This window comes from Danio rerio, chromosome 16 (genome assembly GCF_049306965.1).
Source record: "Danio rerio strain Tuebingen ecotype United States chromosome 16, GRCz12tu, whole genome shotgun sequence".
Classification (NCBI taxonomy): domain Eukaryota; kingdom Metazoa; phylum Chordata; class Actinopteri; order Cypriniformes; family Danionidae; genus Danio; species Danio rerio.
Window position 1 is genome coordinate 29,375,402 of NC_133191.1, and position 15,741 is coordinate 29,391,142.

The following is a 15,741-nucleotide window of genomic DNA, read 5'->3' on the forward strand; positions in this document are numbered from 1 at the left end:
GTTGTGGAGTTGGCATGGGTTTCCACCGGGTTCCAAACACATGCACTATAATTGAATTGGTTAAACTAAATTTTTCGTACTCTCTGTGTGTGTGTGTGTGTGTGTGTGTGTGTGTGTGTGTGTGTGTGTGTGTGTGTGTGTGTGTGTGTGTGTGTGTGTGTGTGTGTGTGAGTGTGTGTGTGTGTGTGTGTGTGTGTGTGTGTGTGTGTTTGAATGAGTGTGTAAGGATGTTTTCCAGTACTGGGTTGCAGCTGGAAGGGCATCCACTGTGTAAAACATATGCTGGATAAGTTGGGGGTTAATTCTGCTATGGCCACCCCTAATGAATTAAAGGGACTAAGCCGAAGGAGAATAAATGAGTGAATTATCAATATTATATAAAATTCATTAGATAACAGAATATGGAGTTAGTTTTCTGGGTATTATCATCAGAGTTGCAGCGCTCTATTTACACAACCTTTAAATCTGGTCTTTGGATATGTTTGTTCTAGTTTTACTTGTTTTTAGTCAATTCAATCATTCATTCAAAACAAATTAATTGTGTATTAAGCAGATATGTGAATTTAAGCTTACTTCACAAATGTTTGAAAAGTTAAATACAGTATGAAAATATCTGTATGCAGCTAATATGCAGCACTTGATTCCACCTTAGCTTTCAATAATTTGACAGGGTGATTTGCAGTGAAAATGGCTATATTGTATCTAAAGTGTAGGTTGCTCAATAATGTGTTTTAGTCACACTTTATTTTAATGGTCAGCTTGTTGAATTTAAATTACATTGCTTTTACATGCCAACTAATTCTCAATAGATTATAAGTAAACTGTTAGTGTTGAGGTTAGGGTTAAGTTTAGTATAAGTTGACATATACTTGCTAATTTTCTTATAGTCAGTTAAATGTCTGTTGAAGGAGCAGTATCAACAGATATTAAGCACACTGTTAACCCTTACTGTAGATTATGCTGTAAATAACTGTAAAATAGTCAGTGTTTGGCTGTAATGAAAGGAAACAGTATTTTACTGTAAAAGAAGCAGGATTTGTATGAAATTCTGTAGTGCAAAGAATAAATCACAGTAATTTATTCTATGTACCCATTACAGATATTTACTGTCATAATAAATGGTAAATTACTGATCAACCATTACTGCCCCATCTACTCTGATGCTTTATGTTGCTATTTATATTTATTATATAATTTTATATATTTATATATATTTACTGTTCAGTTTTGATAAGTAAATGGTCAGTATTGAGGGGAGAGTGGGACATTGCATTGATCATAAGCTGAATTTCACTGCAGCCATGTGTTTTCTTTGGTTTCTTTTATGTTTTAATATTGAGCATCAGGAGTCAACCAATGCCACAGAGATCATTCAAAGCTAAGCATAAGATATGGATGAAATGCATTTAAAGGCAAAAATATTCACACAGAGCAAAGAAATTGTCATAATAATTCTTATAACTTTGTTTATGTTTCTATAATTAGTCTAATTTGCCTAATTTAGCCTATAGTTCAGCTTTTAAATTGCACTTTCAACTGAATATTAGTATTTTGCAAAATGACTAGTAAAAATGTGTTATTTAAAAAAAATATCTTAAACAGCACGTACATACATGTTTGCAGAGACTCAATGAATTTGTTTGGAAAACTTCAATTAAAGTAAGTAAAAGTGGCATTAACAGTATAGTATAAAGGCTTTCCTAAATAAATGTATAAATCATGTAATTTTTGTGTTTTTTTTATTATTACTACAGATTTGGAACGACATGAGGATCAGATTATTTATTATAATTTTTTTTTTCCTATGGATGAAGTTTGCATATTTTAATTGTTTTTATTAAACAATATGTGCATAATTGTGATAAATGTAAGCAGTTGCTTTGAAAATATGCTATGCTCCAGGGGTGTCAAACTACTAGAGGGCCGCAGCCTAGCAGATTTTAGTTCCAGCCCTGCTTCAACAAACTACCTTTAGATTTAGTTTGATCAGGTGTGCTTAATTAGGGTTAAAGCTTAACTGTACTCTTATCCTGTAGATTATACAGTAAATAACTGCAAAATAGTCAGTGTTTTGCTGTAATGAAAGGAAACAGTATTTTACTGTAAAAGTAGTAGAGTTTGTATAAAATTGTGTAATGCAATGGATAAATTACAGTAATTTACTTTATGTACTGTGACAATAAATAGCAAATTACTGTTCAACCATAACTGTCCCGTTTACTCTGATGCTTTATGTTGCTGTTTATAGAGACGTACATTTTAAAGGCAGAAGATAATGATTTAGGCCTCACCACCCTCCCACAGGCTGTCTTATTCTAAACACAAAGGTATTAGAAAAAGTTTTCAGAAAATGCTGGCCCTTTAAGAGAGTCAGGTGTTTGATTTGTTTACTGCTGAGTGCGCTCTATTCTCTGTCTATCAATTCAGATGTAGAGTCTGATGTTTTAGGCTTTAAATAAGAATCTACAATGAGTAAGTAAAATGTGTTCAAATGTTTTTGAGGGTTTCTAAAATAAGGCTGTGTTTTAAGTTATATTGTTGTTATCTCTGAACATGCTCAAACGTTAGTTTGACCGCAGCCCTACTGTGCAGACCTGTAATATGAAAGATGATATTTATATCTGCTTATTTCTTAATTTTGTTATACATTTTCTGTTGTATATTTGTTTTCTGCCAAAACAATAAAATACATTTGTCTAAATTTATATGCCTTCTATTTTTAATAACAGGTAAGAATACTAATTAATTTTAGTAAGACTATGACATACTATTAATGTGTATGCAGTATAATGCTGTGAGTTGTAACACTACAGTACAGTAATTAACTGTACACAGTTTCCAGTTAGTTACCACTACTGCTCTATTACAGTAATTAACTGGTAATTAACCAAACCTTTACAGTGAGTAACTGGCAACAGTGTTGCCAGTATTCTACTGTAATACGGCCGGTAAAGTCTAGCAGTGCAGAAAGTCTACTAATACTAAAATAGACCATCAAAATAAAGTTTTACCGAAGCTTGTTTTAAAAATCAATATCATACATGTGTATTTGTTTCAACTGTCCTGTCATACCGAACTATGGTGAAGAAGTCTTTCAGTGTCTCACCTGGTGTCCAGAGGGCTGGGACAGGTGGCGTAAGCAGCAGGTCACTAACACAGTTACAGTCCATACCTCCACTACACCTGCACTCACACACATACACACACAAAAACAAAGCAAATTTCAGTGACAGCCTTACATTTAACCAGGTGTGCTTTACAAGTCCTGAAAAGTGAAGCCAAAACTTTTTGATGACCCCATCCTACAGTGCAGTTTTGGTCAATACCATCATAGTCTCTTTATAGAATAGAGGAACGATGATGTCAATTTGTATGCAAAAAACCTGGAAGCGACTTAGCATTTTAGCAGTTTCGGTTCCCTCGTCCCAAAGTCAGTGGATTTTTGGAATGGGATTTCAGTTAAATCGCTTAAATAAGGTTCGTAGCTCTCACAAACTCAAGATACTTTAACATCTTATTCCATGACATAAAACACATCAGTTACATCACACTCTTGATTTTGTTAATCGTTTACGCTTTAAAAAGACTGTTGCTATCAAGTTGTTAAACGGGATCACAGGCGGTGCCGGAGACATTATACGTTATCGAGCTGAACTCGTCTGGAACACAGCTTGCTTGTATTAAACATTTCTGTTATTTAGATATTTTCATATAGTTTGTAGTAATTTTTAATTGGGAATTTATTTGTAGAAACCGTCAAGTGTTTATCATTTATTTTAATACAATGATTTTATGAAGACAAGCTTGTCTCTTTCCTGCAATGTGTGAATAAATTCTTTAAAATACATAAATATTAACTGTCATTTTAATATGATCAATCGATTTATTCCTCATTTGAACACATATTTAACTCTATCATAATTGCATTATTTACACTCTTTAAAATACATAGCATATGTGGCTGTTTAGGCTGCTTTTCGCTGTACTTTGTGACAAAAAGAAATCTTGAATATTGTTCTCTATCCGCGATGGAACTTGCAAGCATTTGATAGACCTGTCAATCAGCAGGGTGGTGCTCACATCACAGACAGAATGCACTGTATTCCGTTTTAGCCTAACGTTAGGTTTTCAGTTCTTGCGTTTGCAATTAAGTGATACAATTTATATTTTAGCGTGACGATTACCTGGTTGGACAAAAAATGTAAGTGTAATGAAATGTGTTTGAACACAGAACATATTATTTGCAATCCTTGAAAACCCTATGGGAAAACACTATAGGGATTTTATCGAGGGGACCACTTTTATGCTGCCAGCCTCTTGGTCTACAAGGTGACTTCATAGCTCCTCCACTTAGTAAACACATGTGAGCAATAAAAATAACACTGAATAATATTTAAATACTTTTGGGTAGTATTTATCATGCTGATGTATGTTTAACCATTTGTTTAAAAAACATGCATTTTTAAAGCAATTTACTCATGATTTATCAATAAAAGGGTTGTGTGCTCTGATTGTGTGTATGCGATTAGTGCTGCTATAGTTGGGTGAGACTGTTATGCCACACCCCCCGCTCATAATTATACTGCACAGGCTCCAAATGATGTCATCAGCGCAAAATGACAGCACTGGGACATTTTGGCTTTAATTATCTACAGCAGTAAGAGAGAACATCTTGTCTTATGGGTTGTTGTCTCTTTTATTTCCACAGTCTCTGAGTTAAAGCACAGAACACAAGGCTAAAGGCTAAAGAAGGGTACTTTGACTCAACAAATTTGTGTCATGTGCTTGTGGACTCACTTCACCCACTATGCACCAGTGTGTCTGAACATGCTTTTGTAAACCATGAGGGCATGTCATTCCAGTGGCCTCTGAAATCAATCAATGCCTTTTCATTTGAAGGGTTTCTTTAAATATGGTTGCCGAAGGCTATCCCTTCAGCCATGCAGAAGATCACTGAGCATTTTTTCACAAAGAGCATCGTTCAAAAGACCCCGTCTCCTGCTGAACGTATATGACCGTGTGTGAGGGCCTCATAGCATTTCACAGGTGTCTGTTAGCGGTAAGGACCAAACATGCAAGATGCATTACACCTCACAACCAATTAAAACACATGAAATTAGAAAAGTTAGAAAAGACTTCCAATGTGCAACATTCACGTTGCAGCAAAAAGGAAATAAATACGCCACGGTGGGCATGTGCTCATACAAATAACTTCAAAGCAGGATATCAAAAATCATTGAAGATTGCATCTGCGATCAGAACAACTGGGAGCATCTGTAAAGATCCATCTCTCCATGCAGCAATTCAGTATACATGGCTAGAGAAATTCAATCTCTCCTCAGCCATCACAATTTCATAAAGGTTGTTTTACAAAGCTCGGGTGGAAGAAAAAGAAGCCGGTACAAGGGTATCTTTAATGCCGGCCTCTCCCCTCTCCCCCTCTCTCCTCTCTCTCCCACTCTATTTAATTATGCTCTGTGAATTTTGGATCTTCCCTCCAGCATTGAAATGGAACGTGAATTATTGAGGTGTGTTTGTATAAATTATTATTGCTAACTCCAGGCACTTCTCTTTTACACACACAAGTACGCACACACACACACACAGTCCTCTTTGTTGCTTTTACTCTTTGGACTGTCCACTTGCTTTCCCCCCACCCTCACACCATCTTCCATCTTCTTCTCATCTCAGTCTTTTTTTTTGGTAACACACATCTCTATATCATCTTTAGTGCAGCATCTTTCATACTCAAGAAAGTGAACTCAGTTGCCTGTTTTCTTACATACAATTACTTAAAATTCAACTTTGCAATCACCCACAGTGCTCTGTATATGTAAGTAAATCCCTCACAAATCTATCTTTTAAATGTATATTTTTTAATAGGAAGGTATACAATATTATATTTGTGTTTATACATTAGATTAGTCCTGAAGCCAAATCTAGAGCTTTTCTAACAAAATAACTTCTAATAATAGTCCAAAAACTAGTACACCACAATTTATTTGTCATCGTTTGTTATTTGTCAAGAGAAGCAGAAAAAAAAAGGAAAAAAATTGTAGGTTGTAATTTTTTTGCATATATTTTATATTTTGCTTGAATTTCTTTGTATTATCTCTCAATTTCTAATTATGTTTGGTGACTAAAATATCATTTAATAAATGTATCTGTTTAATTCATCTGTTTTGTTTATACACACCAATATATTCCCTGAAAAATGGATAGAAATATTCATTTTCAAAATGGGGTGTACTCAATTATGCTGAGCACTGTATGAGATTAACTGGACTGTCATCTTAATAATAAACAGTACATCATAACATTGTCAAAAAATAAATAAGCACACCGTGTGACACCTGTAAATGAATCCACTAAGATATGATCATCATATTACTTTTTTTTTTTTGTAAAATCTGTATTCATCACCCAGCCTATCCAATCAAAGCAAACCCAGCCTCACCTGCCCGTACACCTGACTCTGCTCTCCCCCTCTCGGTTTCTCTCCTCTGTATGTTTTGCTCCTGCTCAGTAATTTTCCGTTTGATTTCGGAGGTAATGCATTTTTTACAAATCAAAGAGGAAGCCAGGACGCCCCCACCACCCCTCCTTTCCCTCGATCTCCTTCTTTTGCCCTGCTCTTCCCCTCCAGGCCAGTGAGGAGATAAAGGAGCCCCCATCATTTCCTTGTTAGTTTTGATTTGGGCAGCACAGGGCTTTCAAGTTCTCCCCATCACCCCCAGAAACATTATAACTAGCAGCCAAGGGAATATATCTTCTCACAATCTCCTAGATATGAAGACACTGATTCAGAGAGTGCACAAGCACCACCACACACACTAAACAAAACATGAAAAAAAGTCAGAAAAAGAGATGCACATAGACATGGACAGGGCAAGACAAAGTTACACCGTTCACCGAGACAACATTCTGAAACAGACTTGAGAAAAGTAAAACTCTTCTGTGGGAACAAACTAACAGCAGATTAATGACTATTCTCATGCTGTACACTCAAAATATAATGATCAACAGATTCATTTATTAATTTAAATATATTACATATATTATTATGATTAGCAATGCGATATGGCTGTATATCGGCACAGGTGGGAGGCGTGCGTTGGCACGAGGCCGCAGGCCGAGTTCCTTAGTGCCCCAATCAGTGCCGATATACAGCCATATATCACTTCTACGAGTGTGATATTGCATTTAAACAACAATTTGATGGCATAATTATGTATATAAAAACATAATATAAATATAGATATAGATATATAAGATATTTATTAAATATATATATTTATACAACAGTTCTGTCTGGTTCTCAAATCTGATTGGCTGATAGCCGTGCGATATTCTGCAATATCAGAACTCCTACCGCCTCTTTACCCTTTGTGTATTACTCCGCCCACATACAGCCAGCAAAAAGCAGACACTACAGATCTAAAGTTTAAAAGATGCACGCTCAACTGTTTAACTGTCAGCTTATAATTTGAATCCGGAAGAAAGTAGTTCCTCATACAAAAGGGTTTTTGAGACTCTCAGTGTCTGATTTTGTTTTTATATACACAATTATGCCGTCAAACTGTTGTATAAACGCAATATCACACTCGTAGCATGGCCTGCGGCCTCGTGCCAACGCACGCCTCCCACCAGTGCCGATATACAGCCATATCACACTGCTACTCATGTGATGTTGCTCATATATATATTTTTCAATTTACTGTAATTTTTCACGGTAAATTACATTAGTACCACTTTACAAGATTTTACTGTAAATATTCACAGTAATGTTTTGTAAATTTTATTGTGAAATTATTCAAACTAGCATGATTTCAGCAAATTACTGTAAAAGGGCTATATTTTTTGCATGTTAGTTATAGAAATTCAAACTCTTTTTATTTCATTTAACATAGACATTAATACAAATGAACTTTTACTGATATTTACTGATAATTTAACTTTTTTGGTATTTAGAAATAACAGAATGTTATTGCAGCCCCAAAAACAATTTGGTTACATCGTCAAAAATAACTGTTTTAAAACTACATGAATGTCATAGCAAATTTTCATTTTTTGGTGCACTGCATCTTAATTTTATAAGGTTAACATGGAAACATGAAACAATTTTCAATGAACATAACTTTGTGCTCACCCAAAAACATAATAAACTGATACAAAAGTAATTGATTCATAAAACCGAACACTGTTGAACACCGAAAATGATTTCAAAGTCAGGGTAAATGTCAGAATGACTAGCCAAGGAAAGCCTTCTTCACAGTAAAATATAGCTAATTCTACAAGATAATACTGTAAAATCACAGTTATGGACTACTGTGAAGTTACACTATTTAGCTGTAATTATCACAGTATCACTGTAATTTAATGTAAAAAAAATCACAGTAAATTACTGTGAACTAGCTCACATTAATTTTTTTGTGAATTTACATACAGTATTTTTCTGTAAAAGTAATGCAATTATTAGCCAGTAATTTATTGTGAATTTAAGTTCAATCTTCTTACAGTGTAGGCAATGTATTTTGGTGCATTTATACAGAACACATTTATTAAACAGTATTTTGTAGTATTATATTATACAAATATAATATTGTATAACTTCCTATTAAAAATATGAATTTAAAAGATAGAATTGTAAGGGGTGTACTTATATATGCTGAGCACTGTACAAATGTGACACCGGGTTTGTCCATATTTTACCTAAATATGGGTTAAAAACAACACAATAATATCTACAATTTTTATTTGGTATATGGTAAAATTAAATAAATAAATAACATTTATATAAACATTTGTAGAAAGTAATAAAATTATATGATATATATATATATATATATATATATATATATATATATATATATATATATATATATATATATATATATACAATGAAAATAGTTTTAAAAATTATAATTAAATAAATGTATTATTTATTATGTTAACATTAATATTAAAATGAACAATAATTATTGATAATAACTATAAATATTCAAGCAGGTTTCCTGGTTTGATATTAAACATTTTGAGTGTGTGTAAAATTACTTTTAATCATTAAATAAATCCATTTTTTAATGGAGCTGGGATTCAAAGAATTCTAGCCTAATGCAATGGAAAAATGATTTGTGCTAATCTTATAGCATAAAACAATAAGTGTGAAATAATAAGTGTGCTGTTATAAACTATTGCATTTAAACACTGAACATTGATTACGAATTCATTATGGAATAGCGATGCCTTTAACACGTTTACCCCTGTGTCTAATTACACAGTGAAAAGCTCTGTTGATTGCACATTAATGTTTCGACTAAACAGGACTGCTAAAAACAAGCCTGAGTTCTGGATGGAGCACAAAATAAAATGACAAAAAGGTGAAGTTCAGAGGAAGACTAAAGAGCAGAAGAAAGAGCGGAGTAACAGATGCCAACACTGTGACAAAGATGGACAGCAGATTCTGTAACAGAGAATGTTCTTTCTTTCTTTCTTTCTTGTTTTTTCTTCTTCCTTATACTTCCTTATCTTCTACCTTACACTCTACAGCAGCCCTAATTCTTCCCTTGTGAACATTTTTGGGCACAAAGGTATCAAGTGTGAACTTGTTTTTATAATATCATATTGTTGTCTTTGAAAATATCTTTTAATCAATTTGTGTAGTTTTGTTCTTTTTCTGAATACACACACACACACTCACACACACACACACACACAGATATATATATATACATACCACATTTTAAAAATAAAAGAAAATGTTTCAGTCGGATGTTTGTTTACGTAAAGAATATGCTTATTTTTGATGCTATAGAAAGAATAATCTGCACATTTTGCTTTTAATAAAATTCTGTGCAGAAATAACAAAAAAGTCCAGAGATTTTGTCGGGCCCTGGTTATGGGAACTATTTATTTTACTTAAGCAAAAAATGACTCTAACCTGGTCAGGAGGTTTTATTGTCAAAAAGTTTCTGTCGGTCTCCTGGCCTAAAGATGAAGGCCTTAGCCTTAGTCATTCATTGCCAACATTTCAGTCACACAAAGAGCAAAGTTACGAGAATGGCTTGTCCTGTTTTGGGAAAATTACAGTTAGATTCAATACTATAGGTTTAAGTTTTAGCTTTGATATTACAGCCAAAAATAAAAAAATTAGCTTAAATTCACTGACCTTCAACAAGGACATGCACTGTAACTATTAACGGGATTATTACTCTTCTAAAAACTATTTTCTAGTACTGCTTACATTCTAAATGTCACAGCAACCTCTACCACTTGATCAATAAAAAAGGCAGACACACAAGTGCACTTTTACATTTAAAAACACAGTTTAAAAAATTGAATCTTTAACTAATCAACGTGTGTAAAAGTGGGAACCTTAAATTAAATATTTCTACTGAACATTAAGCTAAGGTTTTATGCATTCTTGTTTTGTTAAATTTGTTGTAGAAACTAAGCAGCAGCCTATACTTAGATATTTAAATACTTAAATACTTTTGAGAACTACCGCATTAACTTGAGCAGCTGTTTTCTCACGCTAACTGCCTTTGTTTCCCTGATGCAGTGGTGTTGCTTATTTTAAAAAAATATATGGTCATATTTGCTATAAATTTGCATGAGCTAATCAAATTCAGCTGGAGAAAAATGCTCTCTTTTTTTCAGATGTTGCCATGGTGACTCGTAATATCTGTGCCCCATTGATAATTCCTTTTTATAGTTGTGATGTGTGCGCTTAACTCTGAACCAATCTACTCACTCTTGATTGACCAAACAGAACAGACTAGCTGTTCTGAAATTGAAAACTCTGAGTTTTAATCTCTCGGTATCAGTCAACTCAGAGTTCAAGTTTGAACTCCGAGTTGGTTGAACCTCCATACTGAAACAGGCTTTTTATGGCTTTTTATGCCATAAAAATATCAAAATATCCATAATTTCAATATTTTACTATGGGGAAAGGTGGATGATCAAGGGCAAAGTTTGCTGCTCCAGAATAATATTTACACTGAAAAAAATAAAAATGTTCAAGCTGTATTTCATTCAATTAAATTATATATTTCGTTTTAGTTTAACATTATTTGTTTTATTCTTCAATTAATATATTTTAAGTACAAAACAGTTAAATAGAAATGTTTTTGATTAAGAACTCAACTAAGAAATATTTGGTAACTATCACTATCCAATTTTAAGGTTCTTCACACAGGCCAGTGCATGCGTATTAACATCAATAAGGTTTGTACCTTCATGCACTTGATGATTTTTTTTTTTTTTGCTTAAGTGATCAAATTTAGGTGTAAAACCATTACCCTACTCTTTTTTTTATTGGATAAACGAACATTTTATGGAGATTTTTGTTTTGATTAAAACTACTATATCTTCTTGTTTAGAACAAAAAAAGATTTTAAATTAATTGACTTTCTTCAACAAGACAAGTATGCTTTGCACCAGATTAAATAAAATTGTTTTCATGGAGAAAAGAAATATTGTTTGAGACAAATTATTTATTTTGCATTGGGTCAAGTGATAAAACTTAGATGTGAACTATTACCCAACAGATTTTTTATTGGATGAATGAAAGCTTTTTTCCAGTCTGCTCACCTAGTATGTTTTTTTTATTATTATTGTTTAAGACATTTTAGTCCAAACTAACATAGTTTTGTGCCAGCTCTTAAGAATGGCACACACAAGTTGCTTTTCTGATGCACATCTGACATTTTGTACATAAATATGCAGGTCTGATATTTTGTATAGGTTATGTTTGGGTTTTAATAGTATTAAATTATATTATTAGTTATATTTGTAAGTATCTAATAATTTTGTGTTGGGTTATTCAAAAGATATGTCCATCGATATCAGGCTTTTCATTTTATTGTTGATATTTCAAAAGCTTTAAATTAATCCAATATTGGTCAATTGGACAGCGCATTTCTAGTATCTACATATGCAATTACACTGTTGAACCATCTAAATGCACCTTAACACACCTTAAGGCACCTTTAAAACTGCCCTTAATACCAAATCTGTCTCTATAACTGTATTCTATCTCAACTGCACCATAAGTGTTTTTCAATTCAATAAGCAATAAGTACATCTCTAAGTTTGACTCTAATGTTATTACTTTAACACTATTAAATATACTGAATGACTGACAACAGGGCATTGAATTCTTAAGAAAATAATGCACATGCGAGGTGGTGATGCAGCCATAATGTGAAGGACTAATTTCCTAGGCATCTTATCCAAAGCCTACTGTTTTGCTTTGATTTGATTTTTGATTTAGGTTGGGAAGGAACTAAAGTTTCTAAGTGCAGAGATACAGAATTAACTGTAATGCTGTCAAAAACAGACTGGAACAAGCTGTGAAATTTTTGAAGAGTAATTGAAGAGTTCAGATGCAAAAACCTCCAAGTGCCATCTAAAATTTTGCTCGAAAAGTTGTGTTTTTCTCAGCCAGCTATATTTATGTCAATATTTTACTTTAAAGCCAATGAAAATAAACAAATTTTGCCACAAGAGTCAAATTACTGAAGTTACACACAAAAGCCTGAGAGAAATTCAAATTTTAGATTAAAATTTCTGATGCCACGAGGTTTTTGCATCTGAACTCTTCAATTGCATACATTAGAATGCTCATCAGCCAATCAGAATCATTCAACAGTCCTTTAGTATAAAATACAGTAACTGAGCACACTGTGGTATGCATGACATCTGTAAATAAATAAATGCACTGAAACAGAGATGCCCAAACTAGAGCCTGTGTAAAGCTGGCCCATGGTAACCTTTGATTTGTCCCGCCATCCCATCTGAGAAAAGAGGGTGAATGATGAGGAAAGTTGGGGCAATGTCTTTGTTGGAAATTATCATTTCAAATTTAACATAACCTTTTTTTTGTTTAAATATTGAGCTACAAATAAAAGCAAACTGAAATTAAATGTTTCAATAACATGCTTTTTTAATTTAATACTGTCCCTTAATGAATAGCCAAGACATCAACAAGCGAACCAAGCCAAAGACAGTTTCAGCTTGCCTAGTGTACTTGGCACTGAACTCCATGGACTCTTTTCACATGCCCAGATTTCTCAGTAGCGGAAGTCCTCATAGTTGGGGAAACTTAGAGTAGAGTAAATTGGAGAATGCAACAAATATTTTTTTTTTACAATCCAATTTGCTAAATTAAGAAAAGAAAAACTCCCCAATGATGTTATCAAGACTTTCAGAAAAAGGAAAAAATAGTATGAGGCTGATAACTGCATAGATGAAAAGAGAATAACATCAAATTTACTCTCAGCCCCAGATGCTGCACTAGAAACAACTTTCATTTTGATGCAAAAATGACATAAAACATATAAATGTTTATACATTTTAAAAAAAAATTAAATATTAATAACTTTCAAGAATTTAAGATTAAGATATTGATAAATGCGTCATTACAGGCTTGTGAAAAGGGCCCATTGTGTCATAAATAGAATTGTTTATGTTTTTTATTGTAAAAAGATTCATTTAAAAAAATTACAAAAATGTCTCATTATTATTACAATTAAATGTATTCTTTCCAATTACTTTTTTAAAAATATTAATAAATTAGGAACTCACCATGAAAACATTAATGCAATACAGTTTGGTATATTTACCTTTGGCCCACCACCACCCTCAATCTAGTTTTTTTTTTTTTTCTTTGTGGCCCTTCATGAGAAAAAGTTTGGACACTCCTGCACTAAAATATCAGCACCATCCAAGTGGAATACAGTTGAAGTCAAAATGATTAGCCCCCCAGTGATATATATATATATTTTTAATTAATTCCCAAATGATGTTTAACAGAGCAAGGATTTTTTTACAATATTTCCATCGCAATCTCACTGCAATTCGTAACTTTTGATTTAGTGGCTAACTTGTATGAGGTTGTACAATCTAATTCGTACAATTTAATATGATTTGCTTATCCCACAATGAGGGTTGGGTGTAAGGGTGGGGCTGGGTGCCACGCCTCCTTGTTAAAATCATACTGAACTCGTACATATTTGTATGAATTAGCCACTAAACTGACAAAATTTTAAAACTAATGTTTTGTTGTGAGATCAGGCTGGTATTTACAGCCTGATCTCCTGAGGAATCGCAAGTATTTTACGTTTTGACAGTTAGTGGCTAATTTGTACGAATTTGTACGAGTTCAGTCATAAGAAAATGTACAATTTTAAAAAGGGGGTGTGGCACCTTAAACTGCATGTAAAGATAAAAGAAATCAGTTATTAGAAATAAGTTATTAAAACTATTACGTTTAGAAATGTGCTGAAAAAAATCTTCTTTCCATAAACAGAAATTGGGGGAAAATATACAGGGTGGCTAATAAATCTGGAGTACTAACAATTCTGACTTTAACTTCATGTGTACTCTGTATTCCACTCTTTTCTGGATGGACCACTAAATAAAATGGCAAAAATCAGAAGTGGACAAAAGAGCGAGGGAAAAGAGAACGAGCAGAGTAACAAATGGTTGACACTATTGTGAAAAAGATGGACAGCAAGACTCTAAAACTGAAATACTGAGGGAATGTGATGAGTCTCTGCTCCCAGGACATGAAAAGAACCCTCTGAATCTGTGTCATCTTTCTGTTTCGGGCTGCCACTGAAAAGGGACTTACTGAGCCCCTTCAGCCCTCTCGCTCTTCCTCTTTCTCTCTTTTACTTTCTCTCGATCTCTCGATTTCTCTTGACTCTGCTCTGACAGTCTGCACAGCCTCGGGGTCAAAGAACAGAGGGACTGGCTTGTGTGTTTGTTATGAAGAAGGAAAAAGGGAGAGCAGATACACTCCAGATATATGACAAATTGTGAACAGCACAAGACAAAAAAATGACAGTTCCGACGTAAACTTGCGGAAATATTACAGGTGCTCACCTGAACACTTCTTCAATTAGAAAATCTATACTAATATATTTTATTTCACAAATCATAACAATCCATAAATAGGTGAGCTATTACTGACTTTACATTATTACAATTATTAATTTAACTACAAAGATTTTGGATTCTTCTTGTAAAGCATGTCTCCAAATGAAGTTTAATAGGCCTACGTTTCATTTCTTGGTTCATGTGTGATTAATAATTGCTCTTGAACTATAGGCAATAAAGAGAAAGCCTGCAGAACGTTGCTAAATTCTTTTCTTAAACATCTGTGGTCACTCAATGTATAATATAAAATAATCTACAGCTTAGACCAACTTATGTTAAGTATATATCGCTACTAATTTGTAATAATCTGTTTCATTTAAAACATATTGTTTCAAATACATGCTTTCTTTAAAGGAGTTGTTTGAGGTTGGATTTTGTTAGAATATTTTATTTACAGTAAAAGTATTTTCAGTGCTCAGCATAACTGAGTACACCTCATTTTGAAAATTAACATTTTTATCCATTTCTCAGTGAGTATGGAAAATCTATATTGGTGCATTTGAACAAACCAGATTTATTAAGCAGATATATTTATTAAACAAATATTTTAGCCACAGAATATCTTTAGAAATGGAAAGATAATGCATTTAAATTCATGCAAAATATTGCAAAAAAAACCCCAACAACATTTCAACTAAATTGTATATATTTTTTGTTTCTCTTGATTTCTGCTATTTTTGAAAATTGTATTTATTATTTTTCTATATAAATGTGGGCTACTAAGTTTTGAACCATTATTGTAAGGTATTTTTGTAGATAAGCTCCAGATTTGACTTTAGTACTGACCAAACTAATGTA

General features: G+C 33.1%; 1 protein-coding gene across 5 annotated transcripts in view; it reads right to left on the reverse strand.

Moving 5' to 3' along the window:
* Window positions 1-15,741, reverse strand: part of erfl1 (Ets2 repressor factor like 1) — a 66,114-nt gene that overhangs the window by 15,819 nt on the left and 34,554 nt on the right. For all 5 annotated transcript variants that reach the window (XM_068214139.2, XM_073926047.1, XM_009292354.5 and 2 more), the window contains one exon: window positions 3,107-3,183. In XM_068214139.2, coding sequence (XP_068070240.1) covers window positions 3,107-3,170 — 64 coding nt within the window. In that variant the 5' untranslated portion in view covers window positions 3,171-3,183. The remainder of the gene's footprint in view (window positions 1-3,106; window positions 3,184-15,741) is intronic.